Raw genomic sequence first — 15,452 nt, forward strand, 5'->3', positions numbered from 1 at the left:
ATATTATGATGCAAAATTTTAAGTCATTATGAATTTTTATATGTTTTTTATATACCAAAGGGTCACAGATGGTGAAAAGATTTGTTACTATGAGGTAGTATAGCATTTTGTGATTATAAAATTAATCTGTCTCTAAATCTGTTTAAAGAGTTTTTGCCATCTAATGAGCAATATAAATTATTAATATTTTCATGTTCTTGGGGACATTCACAGCCATAATTTTACCAACACAGCTGTTTGACCCAGTGACATCATGTTTTGCATATTTTTGCATTTTAATGAGCTACTCATTTAAAAGGTTACAAAGAAACCATAACTCATAAGTAATTAAATTATTTAGCAGAAGAAGTATGAGAAGGTCTTCTGACATAGGTCACTGTGGGAAGGGAAATTCATAGCTGTACTCAGTTGCACCTGTTTGTTAGGAAGTAGATATGTATAGAAACTTTTCTCTTACATCATTAAATGCTGTTATTTGTTAAAATATCTGAATGTGTACAATGTGACATGCATACACACAAACACATATCCCCAAACAGTACATTTTCTTTGCTATGCAATAAGTTTAAATACTAGTAACACAATTAAAATCATAGCTTACCATTTTGGGTTATTCAGCCTTGAAAATTAGGCAATATGAGTTTTAGAAATTATATCATTATGCCTTTCTCCTTTTTTTTCTTCTCATATTCCTCTCTTAAAAAATAAAATAGCTTCATATAGACATTTTAAGGATTTATTCTTGATTTTGATTTGGAATGTTCTACTAAATGGAAATTTTTTAAATGAGAAGTAACTCTTTAGTATTATGTCCCCCTATACTTTTAATTATACCTAACAGAAAGTTTGGAAGATAGTAGCTGCTTATTAAATATTTATTATCTGAAATCAGTGATTAATGAATTATTAACTCATTGAATAGTTGGAATCCTTTATTATGTTCTCATTCTTACAAGTGGACTCTATGACCACAATCAAAGCATTGATATATTATTGAAAAAACAACAAAAATATTTTGAAATATGATATTTTAATTGAAAGAAACAAGAAATAGAAAGGTGACATGTTTTAAGATAGAGTTATTTATGTTCAATAATTGGTAACAGGTTTTACCAGTAACTTATATATCACATGTTTATATGATATATAATTGGATCAGAGTGAAAAGGTTTGAAACACCTTGCACCTTCTGGAAGAGTTTGATAGCTATGATATTTATATAATTTCATGACAAATTTTAATAGAAAGGAGAACATTGGATTTTATTCAGCACTCTAAAACATAAAGACATAACTAACATACAAAACAGTAAAGTTCATAAGATAACTCTAGACATCTGATTGTGCATAGGATCATGTAATAAAAAGATGTGTTTGTACCGTTCTGTAGATCCATTTAGGGATTTTGATCTGCCATTGACTGGGCACTAGTTACAACTTGTTACTTTTTACTTTAATGGATAAATATATGGGTGTCTTTTTGAATCATCCTATAAAAATGAAAAGCAAAAAATATGAAAAATCTCATGAAGCTATAATTTTCAATCATATTCCCATCCATGATAATGAATGCTAATTGTATTTATTTTATAGTTCTATTGTGAATTTATAGAATGCTTCTACAAATAAGTCATTGATAATTCTGAGATAAATTTGTAAAGTTTAAGAAACATAGTGTTCCAAATCTTAGAAGAAGTTAGAAATACAGCAGGTGATATTATGGGTAAGTACAAAGTGAATGTTTTAAAATAAATAGCACTTGGATGACCTGCGATGTCAGAACTGGAGACAAGGGTGTATGTTTGTCAATATATCCTTCATGTTTTACAGACTCCTAAGGGAACAAGGGAAGATACAATTTCACCTTTTCTGTGCCAAAACATTTTAATTATATCTTCTTCCAACTACAGCGGTTCAGTAACCAAGGAGCTGACATTGATGCATGTGTTGATAAAGCTGCAAACATTCAAAATGAGATTAACAAAGATTTTGAGCAAAGGGTGACAGCTAATTTTGCACAGTATTCTGCATCTAATTCAGGCCAGCGTAATAATAGAATATTTTATAACTGTTTTGTTATTCAAAAGGACTTTTATGATGCATTTATGTTTGTGGATATTTTTGTATCATATTCAAGAAATCTGTGTTGTAATCCTGAAACAATATGAAAGGAGGAAAACTCTTATTATAAGTGGTTTTGTTTTTTGTTTTTGTAAATCATACTTCATCTTTGGATCTCTTTGCCTTACCTTAATTAATATTGAGCACACTAGCTATAAAAGGTATAGAGATGGCAAACATGTAGTTTCCGATTTTGCATAATATGCATAAATAAAATGGCCAAGAAGAGTTATATTCAATTTATTTAATTAATAAAACTGTAGTTTCTTTATGTTCTTGAGCTCCTTTGAGCACATTTCAGTGTATTTCTTTTCTACTCTCTATTTGAAGGCAGCTGACAGTCTTCTTTCACTTTTCTTTTTGTTTGTGAAATTTTCTTTCTCTCTCTCTCTCTCTTTCTCTCTCTCTCTCTCTCTTTCTCTTTTTATCCACTCACTTCTCCATCTGCTTTCACTTTTGTTTGCTTGGGCCGTCTCTCATCCCAACTTGATAATGAGGAATGCAGTGTGACCCTGACCTCTATCAGCCCATGCATGACCTTCTGACTCTACCATATAACCTTTGACCTTCTCTTTGACAGCTTGATTAATTACCCTGTGTTATGATTTATGAGTAAGTGCTATGTAAAAATAATAGACAACAGGTGGTCCTCTGAAAACTTTTTGTGGCATGTTTTCTTTTAGTGACTAACTTGATGAGCTATTTAAAGTTGGAAACTTAACTGGGACAATATATGTTGATTCATATTATGGTATTTTTATAGAACACAGCATTAGAATTCAGGAAGCTGCCAGTTGAAGTATGGTCCTGATGAACATTTTGTAAAATATTAGTAGGGTGCTGTTTCTTAAATGCATTTTGAGAAGCACAAAACAGAGTCAGATGACATTTCAGGCATTTCAGTCCCAGGTCACGTCTTGAGAAAATTGCTGAAATAATGGAGGGGGCATTTTTCAAGCAGAGCTACAGCTCCAACAGCTATGTTTACTTTAACGCTTCACTAGTGACTTCTGATTGGTTGTCATGACCTCATCTCACTGTTGCACCTAGGATGTTGCAACAGTGACATATACATACCTTCTTGTGAACAAGGTGTATTATACATACATACATCTTTCAGAAAAGATGAATGGACAGTGGTTTATCCATTTTAACCATGAGTAGAGGTAGTTTATAGATAAAACACTTTGAGTTTCATTTCCCTGAAGGATAAGCACCTATTTTCTTTCAAATTAAGCAGAAAGGATGCTGAACTTGAAAAAATATGATTGATAACTCTGTATAAAATGATCTCTTAGAGACCTTTGTTTGATGGCCAAAATGGATAGTTTTGTAGGTCAAAGAATTCTACTGTGTCCTCTGACCTCTCTGATCACATGTAGCTTGCTGTATTGGCAGGTTAATATGCAGAGTTCAGTACTTTCATCAGATTTTTATTTAGCCAATCACAAGAGATTTAAAAAGATTTAGATTTTTCCTTATTTTCCATTCTTCTTATAATTGGGAAATTAATTTGGATAATCTTTAGTTTTCCCAAGGTATCATTTATGGTCAAAAGTACATTCTGCTTTTGGTCAAGTATTTTAACATTTTATATTTTTTACAAAGTATTCTTGTTAAGTATTTCTATACCTATTTGATGTGTCTAGCAGTATTTCTTCTTTTGGTTCTTTGTGTTTGGCCTTACCTGTCTGCAAGACTTCTCTAATCTGACCCAACATTTGACTGAACTGTAAATGAAGTATAATTTATTAGTAAGTACATTTATAGTATATTAAAGAAGGCCTAGAGGCCTGTGTATTTTATTTAAATCACAAGTACTGAATAAAATGCCACATCTAGCAATGAACTTTTGAGGGTTTCTGATTAAGATACCATAGTTAAGACCCTATAAACACAGGTTTGAAAATGAAACTAGTTATAGTTACAAAGTATAGAAAATGGAATGAGATGATAAACCTTACTTTTACTAATGTCTTTCCTCTTGATCACCTTCCTGATCTTCTGCTAAACTGTATGATGAAACCTAAATTAACAATTTGATGTATGCTTTGTCACTTGAAATGTTAGATATTAGAATTTGAGTAGATCATTATAAAAGATGCCAGAGTTTTATTTATTTAACTGTAAGATGTTAGATAATCAGCTTTATCATTTCAGATACTCAGAAAAACCTTTTCTGTTATCTTTACCAAGACAAAATATAAATTTCATGAGAAATTTAGCATGTTTACAAAATAATTAAATATAAAAGGGAAACTTCAGTATAAAATGTTTAAGATTCTAAGCCCAAGTTATGGAGCCTTTTTTAATGGAGTAGAAATGCCTAAGTATTTTCTAATATACTGGATGCCTGATTTTATAATAATTTTTAAAAACTATGGATAAAGGTCACATTAGCCGCCTTTTTACTTATTTCGTTGTGTACTGATAGAATTATTGAAAACAGAATTTTAACAATGATATGTATTCCGATTTTTAAAGATATTGCGTTCTATTTAAAACAGTTAAATTTAACTACTGATATTTTGTTTCTGCTTTATCTAATTTCTTTTGCCTGTGTAGTTTCCATATATTAGTTGACATTGCAAAAACCATTGTAGCTTATATAAAGGGTTTTTTAGACACGGTATATGACTTGAGAAAAGAAGGAAGTTTTACTGTGTATCTGTGATTAGAGAATTGAGGTAGGATAGTTTATTTTGCTGCACTTGCTTTCTCCCATTCATTGTAAAGTGGTTGTGAATAATCTCTGTGAATATCACATCAATTAATTTATCAGTAAAATCTTAGATGAAAATGGTAGCTTTTTACAGAATGGCAATTAAATTCTCAATAAAAATATTAAGAACCAACTCTTATTTCTGCAAAAAGTATTCCTGTTTTTCAGTTGTTACTTTAATCAAGCTGGCAGTTCGAAGTCTCTAAAGGATAAAATATTCTCTAAATAATTTAGATGTATAAAGAGAAGCATTCACTGTTGAAATTTAAATGAAAAAATTCTTTAATTGATTTATATAGTGGTGGTTTAAAAATAGAATCATTTTTCTTCTGTTGATGCCTCAGTGAAAAATTGACATTATGTCTTTATAAAATTGAACAAATGAGTCATGTAATTTTCAGTTACATAATCAATAACTTAGACAAATACTACTTCTTTGATGATTTATGTGTGTTTATTTTTTATATTTACTTAAATAGGACACATCAAATTTCAGAGACTATTTAAAAATCAAATAGGTACAATAGTTTTTCAGTCTATGGTCTCTAAATTTGAAGTAAAAAACTCCTTAAATAAGCATATATTATGAAAATATTATTTCTAATATTTAAATTATAAATTGGGATAATTGTCTTATAATTCTAGTATTAAAACCTTGTTCAAAGAGTTGTCTTTTGTCTGAAAGTCATTCATACTGCAAAGATGATGCTTATTAATTAAAGTCCCACTTTATTTCTTTGAGTTTGTAATTTTTCATATTATCATTAGACTATAGTATAGCATTATTTTCATCTCTATATAAGATTCTATTTGGAGCTTGCTAACTTTGACATGTCTTAATATGAGAGACTGTGTGTGTGTGTGTGTGTGTGTGTGTGTGTGTGTGTGTGTGTGTTTAAAGTTCAATCCACTCAGAGAAGGCAGGGAAGAAACATGACAGGAGACCACTTACTCACGGTACAGAATCTAGTAAGGAGGCAATTTTCTTTTTGGCCTGTGGTGACCTTTTTTGACTATGTTCCCTACACCAGAGACAGTGTACTGAATGCCTCTATTTCACCCTGTTTAGCAGAGTGCAACAGTGTTCTTTAACTTGCTTTTGGTGGGAGGAGAAGTTATAGCTGAAATTTGAGAGGGGCGTGAAAAGTGGTAAGAGGCACAAGGAAGAGAGTGGTAGGAACTTCCTTCAAATGTGATTTTAATAACTAGTCAAGTGTGTCCAACTGTTGAAAATCACCAAATGACAATCTGTCTACCTGACAGTGATTACAATGAATTACAAGACTTTTGAATTAGCTATACAGATTAGAATAAAGCAGGAACGCATAAAATATCTTTTGTTGGTAAAACTTTTGACTTGCCAGCTAAGAAAATAAAAATAAAAAAACTGTTGTGCTTTCATGAAAATTGTTTCATTTAATAAATTTGTAAAGCATTTTATAAACCCTTCCTGAAAGAGGCATTATCTCAAAAGTTTTTTTAACATCTGCAGAAGAATGTATTTGTAAATCATTTTGGTATGTATCATTATATAGTTTTTAATATATAAGATGGCTATATCTTAATTTACAGTCTTGTCACCTTAGTGATTTGAAACTTCCAAACTAGTCATGGTTTTTGTGGCACTAATATCATATGATTGGGGTGAAAATTGAAACAGTCCCAATGAAGTTTGTAAGTAGTTTGTGAAATCAACTATATAAAAGGCCAATGAAGTACAGAAGTATACCATATTTTAAGATAAGAAAATTGAGTCTGTGCTAATATTGGCTTATTCATACTGCTCTAAGTTTTGTAAGGATCATTTTCTTATGATTGGTGCTGCAAAAAGTTAAATCTTAACATAAGATTATATAATTGTAGTTTTGGAAAAATATGCTGTTTTTGTAAGCAGGAAGGTTTTATAAGCTTAATTTTCTATAACATGTTTTTTTATCAGAACATATAACATCTTTTAAGTATAAATTTAGGGGATTTTACAAGGACATAATTGGAACACCCACAATACAGAATTGGATGGAAAGGACAAATATATTCTAGCTTCAAAAATTTGCATTGCACATGCTTGTCAGTTGTTATTGTTTATCCTTCTCTGTTTTCTCATGGTTAGGTTATTCCATCAGATATAAGATAAATATCAAAAGTTTTCTTAGTTATAACTGCAAAAATGTTTCCTTGCTAGAAATAAATTAGACAGGCAAACATATGTTTTACAAGCTTGAAAAAAATCCTGAGTAGCTCAATAGAATGTATTTTTAAACTCTGAAACTTAACTTGTAGTTTCCTGGTACTGGTTCTTAATAAAATCTGTTTGTTTGAAAAACAAACAAACAAATAAATTTACAGGTTAAAGAGGTGCTTCCATATATTATAGTAAGACATTGGTTTATTTTGTTTTGTGATGTGTGGGTCCTCCTGAGAGAAAAGTAGTACATAAAATCTGAGGTGCTCAAGTAGATATTTTATGTTTCTGATAATTTAGATGTGTAAATAGTAGAATGTTACATCAGATTTATTCCTTTTTAGTTAACTGTTTGATTTTATTTTACTGTCTGGACAAATTTAAAGTGCTCATTAAAGGGCAATTTCAAAGGAAAAAACTCCTAGAAAATGTAACATGAATTGTAAACTTTAATTTCCAAAAGGTTATTGTCTCAAAACATTTATTGTAAATATTAATATGGTTTGAAAGTATATTTGTGGTTTAATAATTAATTTCAATCATTTTTGAGGTTCTGGGAGATCCAAATTACCTTTTAATTTAAGATATATTATTTTTATGTTACAATTATGTCTTTTTGTTCTTAGAGATAATATGTTTATTTACACACATAATGAAGACAATTTCAAATGATAATTTCAAATTTGGAAAAATTAAACCATAATCTTTCCTGAAGGAATATTTTAGTTGATGTACAACTATATTAAATTACTTAGTCTAAGATTTTAGCAGCTTTTTATGAATTGAAATAGATTCTAAGATTAAATTATGCTACTTTTCATTTCAAAATAGGAAGGATATGGAGTAATAGTACTGAATCCCAATGAAAACTATATTGAAGTAGAAAAGCCGAAGATGCATGTACAGTCATCTTCTGATAGTTCAGATGAACCAGCAGAAAAACGGGAAAGAAAAGACAAAGTCTCTAAAGAAACAAAGAAACGACGTGATTTCTATGAGAAGTATCGTAACCCCCAAAGAGAAAAAGAAATGATGCAATTGTATATAAGAGTAAGTGAGAGAATTACTTTCCTTCATTATTTCCTTTATTTTATTTTTATCTTATTTCATGTGAGTTATTTTGTTATTTGTCTTCTCCGTGGTTATCTACTTACATGAAATATTTTCTGTTTTTTATTTAATATTACAGAACACATTCTTAGTGTGACATTTTACAGAAGTTGCAAATGATGTTTATTTTGTGTGATAAGCTTCTTCTGCTATTTCTTTTGTGTGATAACGTTCTTATATATAGAAGCAAGAAAACTTTCTAATTCAGCTCCCAAACATGCTGTTTCTTTAAGGTATTATGCCATTATGTTTTCCATGTAGGCTAATCATTCTAAAACATATTATTGGCTGAATTAATAATGCATTGCACAAAACAATCTTCATCATTGGTGGTAAGTTTTACTAGATAATGCTTTGTTTTCCTGTGAGCAACTATCTATCCATAGTGTCTCAGCCTAACTTCTGAAGGCAGATAGGGAGAAAAGAGTAATTAATATATTAATAAATATTTAAGCTAGAATAGTTTAGGGAACTCTTGTCCTTTGCTCTTGTCTTCCCAGTGAGCCCTTGCACTTTGTAATGGTAGCAGCATGAGATTGTGATAGCAGTGCTGCCCAAGGATATCTAATATAGGGGACACAAACGATTGTATTTGCACTTTGGCATATTCTTCGTGATGTACATACTGTGCTTTATATGGATAAGACAAATTTGTGTAACTTTCAAGGCCCTTATTATGGATGCTAGAAGTTTAACACTAAAGCATATCAAAATGATAGTAGGTGAAGTAAAATAGTGAATTGGTGTTTTCTTCAAAAGTAAGGAATTCAAAATATTTAAAGATAGCCAAATTTTCATTTTGCAAATTATATTATAGGACAGTAGCAATATTTCAGAATACTTAATTTAAGTTACTTTTTCATTTATTTTAAAAGATCATAAGTAAAATATTTCATACTATTTTTAAGAGGAAATACGTTGCCTTCTAAATTTTCATTTTCTTTATCCTACCTCTAATTCATTGCACAATCACTGTTCTTTTTGGAATTGTGTTTCAAGCATTCAGGCATCTGATTATAGGTCATCAGTTTACTGAATGATTTGGGAAAGTAGTATATAAATTTTCATGATTCCCCAAAATGTGTCCTTACCAAGAATACCTAAAATGCTTTATGTGATAAACAAGGGTTAAGCAGACTACAGTATTTAAACTTTTAAAAGTCACATCACTATTTAATGATTTGAAAAACAAAAACAAGTACTAGGAATCATTAAGTAGCCTGTTTGTTCTAAAGTAACTGTATTGACCCTTTTCCTTGCTTATGACTCCATCAGGGTCATTATGTTACCTTTTCCTCCATCAGTTATCCTAAGGTTTCTACTCTGTAATTCAGTCCATTTTATGGTAAAGTTAGTTAAATTTTTTGAAAAATTGCCTCTGATACCCACATTCTAGAGATGAATTTCATAAGGTTTTTGAAGCATACAAACCAAATAGAGTATTAGCTTATCTATGTAAAAATGCAAAGAAAAAACGATTTAGTATGTTAAGGCTTTTACTTTTTCTTAAATAATTTCTTGCCTATTATATGTACAGATTGATTAGGAATGTATCTCAGATATCTGCCTGTAGATTTTTTCCATTCTATTTTCTTTTTACCATGTCACTGTGACTTTGGTTATTTTCTTTTGTTCTCTTGTATGTGAATTTTCTTTATCCTGTTTTTTCACATCTGGTTCATTTATCCCTGCATCTGTTTTTTTTTTCATAACACCAAAGGAAAAGTCTTTTTATGTTGCTTCAGTAAGACCTGCTCTCTTAACCAGGCACTGTGGTACAACCCTGTTATCCCAGAGACTCTGGAGGCTAACGCAAGAAGATTGCAAGTTCAAAGCCAGACTTAGCAACTTAGTGAGGCCTCAGCAACTTACTAAGACCCTGTCTCAAAAATAAAAAAATAAAAAGGGCTGTGGATATGGCTCAGTGGTTAAGCACCACTAGGTTCAATTCCCAGTACCCAAAACAAAGAAACAAACAAACAACCGTCTCTTTCCTTTTGCCTTTTTTCTTTAATTCTTTTTTTTCTATTCTACACTTCCATCATTTTTATTTCTTTTCTTTATGTCTTTATGCTTCTTTCTTTCTTATGAGCGTATTTTGCTCATCAGTTCAGATTCACACTGGAAGCACTAAAAGATAAAAATAAACTCATGTAGATAACACAACTTTGTATATGATAGTCTTAGCTAATGAAATGTACTTCTTAATGTAAACATCCTGGCTGTTAAAATCTCCTGGGATTGTTCAGAATAGCATAGGAATGATGAAACTCTTCAAACATACTTCTAGATAGTAAGGCTTGGTTCTATAGAGGAAAAGAGAAGAATGGTTCATCTTGTATGAAGTGCATTAATTCTAAGGAGATTTTGATCCATTCCAAAAATAGACTTCTTTCCTCTACATATTTTTATGTATCCAATGTTCACATTTTTTAAGACTGAGAGTATAGTATATGAGAGAGAGAAATTAAGTTTTATTTATATACTTCTTAATCATTTACATTTTGAAATTGTCATCTGTTCTTTACAATATCTTAATAGGTAAGTAGATCAGATCTACTTTATCCTTATTTTATAACTAAGGAAATTGATACAGGGATGTCTGTCCAGGATTACATAGCTAGTAAACGGTAGAACTAAGTATTAAAACTAGGATTCTAAGTACTGAAGATATTTGTACCCTTTCTTCTTTACTACATTGTTCTATCAGTTGAAAACAAAGTATATATCTGAAATATGAAAATTAAACCATATATGAGAAAAGTATGATATAATATAGTAACATCTGATTATTATATATACTTTTTGGGGGAGATACCAGGGATTGAACTCAGGGGCACTCAACCACTGAGCCACACCCCCCAGCCTTATTTTGTATTTTATTTAGAGACAAGGTCTCACTGAGTTGCTTAGTGCCTCATTTTTGTTGAGACTGGCTTTGAATAGACTTTTGACCAGCTATCATTTAATAGATGTAACATATATTCTCTCCCTAATATTGAGTCAGATTTATAGGTGAGGAGACTATACGTCAAAAACTGTTAGTAATTTTCCCAAGGTCACATAGTTCCATGTGGGCAGGTACTAGTCTGTTTTGCTCCGTACTTTATCCTCTGAACCTGGAATAGAATCTTCACAAACACTTAAAGAATGGAGCTTTCACAGTAAATTGAAATAAGGAGGTAGAGACAGGTTTTAAAAATCAAACCACTACTCCTTTTTTTTTGTTATACATTCTCTATTATTTAAGAATGCTGCCTGATTTTCTATGAGAAAATATTCAAACAAACAGAAGCAAGCAAACAAAAATCGCTACATTATTGTTCTCCAACCCAATCATTAGACCAATATTACGTGCCAAAAATTACCATAGTCAGTTTCATGAATTAATGTAATCAATATGCTGATATTTGATACCTTGACTAGTCTATACATTTTCATCTGTATATATAAAAGTAGAAATCTTGTTTTCCTTTTTAGCTTTACCATCGCTACTTAAATCATGGATGAAAATGGAATGTTTCATTCTTACCCAATGCTTTTTCTCTTTTATGCATTCGCTGTCCTCTGCTCGTGCTTTGTGCTTTATGATATCTGTAACTTTTTTCAATTTCTTCATTTTGTAGTGCCCTGCTGAAATACCACTTTTTCCTCTCACTATAGCCAATAAACTAATCCTTTCTTAAACTCATGGAATTATCATTAGTTATCTTATGAAGGGTTTATCATGAGCTATCTTGAGTTATCTTATATTTTTGTTTTGTAATTTTTTTAATATTACCAATTTGCCTTTTCTTGTGTAAGTTTTATTTTTTAACGCCTATAAAGATGCTTTTTGAAGTTTACAAATATCTAACATGCCAAGACATACACAGTTGGAGATATCCATAATTCCATTACCTAGTAGCTAGCTTCATTTTGAGTTTTTTGAAATTTTTTTACTTAAAGTTTTTTATTGGTATATATTATGCCAAATAGTGGGTTTTAATGTGGCATATCATACATACGTATAACCTAATTTTATCAGTTTTGCTGCCTAGTACTTCCTCTTGTTCTTCTCTCTCCTCCCATGATCTCATATCTTATGATCCTACCTACCATCTTCTACTTTAAAGATCTCCCCTTTTATTGTCATGAAATAGCTTTTTACCTTTTCCCGCCTCTAGCTTCAACATATAACACTTGTCATTCTGTGTCTGTCTTGTTTAATTTAATATGATGTTCTCCAGTTCCCTCCATTTTCCTGCAAATGACATCACTTTATTCTTCTTTATTGCAATAAATGTAATACATCACATAAATTTGTAAAGGACACAAATCAAGTGATCATCCCTATATATGCAGAAAAGGCTTTTGTTAAAATTCAACACCCATTCATGATAAAAACTCTGAAGAAACTAGAGATAAAAAGAACTTGCCTCAGCATCATAAATGACAAGCCCTCTAAAGACAAAACTATACTGAATGGGGAAAACTTAGAGCATTTCTTCTGAAATCAGGAGCAAGACAAGGATGTCTTGCTTTCACCATTTCTTCAATACAATACTTGAGGTTTTAACAGAGCAATTAGACAAGAGAAAAAAATAAAAGGAATGCAAATAGGAAGAAACCAAATTATTAATTTTTATAGATGATAACATCCTGAACTTAGAAGGATTTCAAGGATCCACTACAAGACTTCTAGATCTGATAAACAAATTCAGGAAGGTGGCAAAATATAAAATCAACATATAGAAATCAATAGTTTTTCTATATACCAATAAGGAAAACACTGAGAAAAGAAATTAGGAAAACAATTTCATTCACAATAGTCTCAGAAAAAGGAAAAAAAACACTGAAAAAAAATAAATAAAAGAAGCCATTTGAAGATAGACCTCCCAATTTATCCTTTCTACTAGATGTCCCTGTAATCCTCTAGATCTTTGAGTATATTTACTTTATATATTTTAGAATTGATGTCAGTCCTTAATGACAGCACACATGAACCACTTTTGCAATAATTCAGGGCATATTGTCAGGAAGTGAGGAAATGATACTAAATGCATTTACTAGAATTTAATTTCTTGGAAGGAAGAAATCTAGACAACTAGACTAGCAACATAGGAAAGAAGGGATTATATAAATATCATAAGATGATGCAAACTCAAGGAAAAAACAGTTAATAGAAATCTATAAAACATTAGGTAGACTATGGACAAAAGTGACTTGATGCTGATCTACGTGACTTTGGGTTGGAGCTATTTGAATATCTCTTTCTTAGGGTTATACTTGATGGTGAATGGTGCTAGTAGGAAGTAAAGAAGAAGGTTAGACCTAGCATGTGAAAATAGAAGCAAAAACAGATGCTGGGCATGGGCATGGGAGGAGTTACATGGATATAGGGAAAAAAAAGTCCAAATATGGAGAAGACATTTACCGAACAGGAATCTTGGCTAATCCTGGCATTGCACATTGAAGATTCTCAAATATTTGTGAATTGATTGCTTGTTGATATCCATCAAACATCTTATTCTTTAATATGCAATATATTGATGTTGCCTAGTTTTCTAATTCATTTTTAAGCATTGATTTTAATTTTTGCAATTGTTCAGATGCAGCCAGCTCTGATAAACCAAAGCTTTCTTTTTTAAAGAAATGTTTCTAATATTCTGATTTGGGTATAGTCACTGTATTAGTGAGGGCTGATAAATGTCATCCTGTCTTTTCTGGACTTCTTCTCTTACATGTTGATGCCCCTGGAGTCATTTTAATGTTGTTTTTTAGCAACCAAATTCAACTTATTTGTATTATGAACAATGATTTTTTAATCTCTGTAAACATTTTTTAATTTCCTAGTACAGGTGGAGTATTCCTTATCTGAAATGCTCGGAACCAGAAATGTTGAAAATTTTGGAGTTTTTCAGATTTTGGAATGTTTGTTCAGACTTTACCAATTGAGCATCTTTACTGCCAAAATCTTAAATATCTCAAAATCTAAAACTTTTTGATCACCAATAAACTATGTATTGAACTATTTGAATTGTATTTGAAAAGCATTTTTCTTTTTCTTTTTTATCTAGTATAGCTGGCCTCCTTTCTGATTTATACAAATTATCTAGTATACATAGGCAGATGTAAAATACAAGTCTTAAACTTTAAGATTAGTAAAGTTTAATTTTATTTTACTTACTAAATGATTATAAATAGAAATGACTAGTGGATTATGTAGCACATTTCTGATGCATTAGAAGCAGAGCATGAGAGATCAAAGAACTTACTCTTTCATGTAGCAACTTTCCTTAACTATGAAATAATGTACTTTCTGGCATATATTAATGCTTATTAAGGGGATTGATTTGGTCTAGGCAATAAACATCATGTCAGACATGCCTGGCAGGAAAACCTGCTTAATATGTTTTGTAATAAGATGGAATTTTTTGTTCTCAAAAACATCTGCCAACTGAATTTAAGAGTGAAGACAGAAAATGTCATCAATTTAGTGGTAATCCTATAAATTTAGTTTCTTTTTGAGCAACATATCAAGATACAAAAAATTCTCAGTGTTAACCTCCACTGGTTATAGTACTTTGTAAAATGATGAAACAAAAACATTTTATTTTTATATAATGTGTTAATTAATTCATAATGAATTTTAATATTTCAACTGATAAAATTTTAACAAGCATCTTGCCAACAGATCATTTTTTAAAGCATCTGTTTTTTAATGTGTTGGGTTGAGAACTGAGTCAAATGGCTAAATATGTACATATATTCTTTAAAAAACATATTTCCACCCCCTTAACCACAAATACACTATTTTTCTCCCTTGGACCACCAGGGGCTGCTGCTGTTTGTACTGGATTTTACTTTTCATAGAAACTGAATACCCCAGTCAAACTACCTCTTACGTTTCTTTCTCTCTATTTAACCCCAAATTTATTTTAATATATAACTGGAGAAAGACTTAGTAGCTTAATAATTAATTTAAAATTTATTATTGTAAATTTTTCTACATTCTAAGGCATTTATATTTTTCTAAATCAACTTAAAACCTGTTGCAGACATTGAAGGCAGATTGTGTTAGTACCTATTTTTATTTCCTGTTTTTAAAGTATGAATAACATTCTGAATCATACCATGGAAGAGATAGAGTGTAGAGATGCTATTAAAAGTATAGTCTGTTAGATTTGAGTTTGAATTCTAACTCTTCCATTTAATATGGTCTGCCTTAAATTAAATTCCTTACTCCTGAACTTTTTGCCAAAAAAAAAATGTAATGATGATAATATATGATAAAACACACGCAGTATCAGGCACATAATCTTGAGGCTTTAGGAAA

General features: G+C 30.6%; 1 protein-coding gene across 11 annotated transcripts in view; it reads left to right on the plus strand.

Annotated features, from left to right (window-relative positions):
- Nucleotides 1-15,452, plus strand: part of Arb2a (ARB2 cotranscriptional regulator A) — a 460,304-nt gene that overhangs the window by 214,401 nt on the left and 230,451 nt on the right. For all 11 annotated transcript variants that reach the window (XM_076857015.2, XM_076857011.2, XM_076857018.2 and 8 more), the window contains one exon: nucleotides 7,856-8,074. In XM_076857015.2, the coding sequence (XP_076713130.1) occupies nucleotides 7,856-8,074 (219 nt within the window). The remainder of the gene's footprint in view (nucleotides 1-7,855; nucleotides 8,075-15,452) is intronic.

This window comes from Callospermophilus lateralis, chromosome 5 (genome assembly GCF_048772815.1).
Source record: "Callospermophilus lateralis isolate mCalLat2 chromosome 5, mCalLat2.hap1, whole genome shotgun sequence".
Classification (NCBI taxonomy): domain Eukaryota; kingdom Metazoa; phylum Chordata; class Mammalia; order Rodentia; family Sciuridae; genus Callospermophilus; species Callospermophilus lateralis.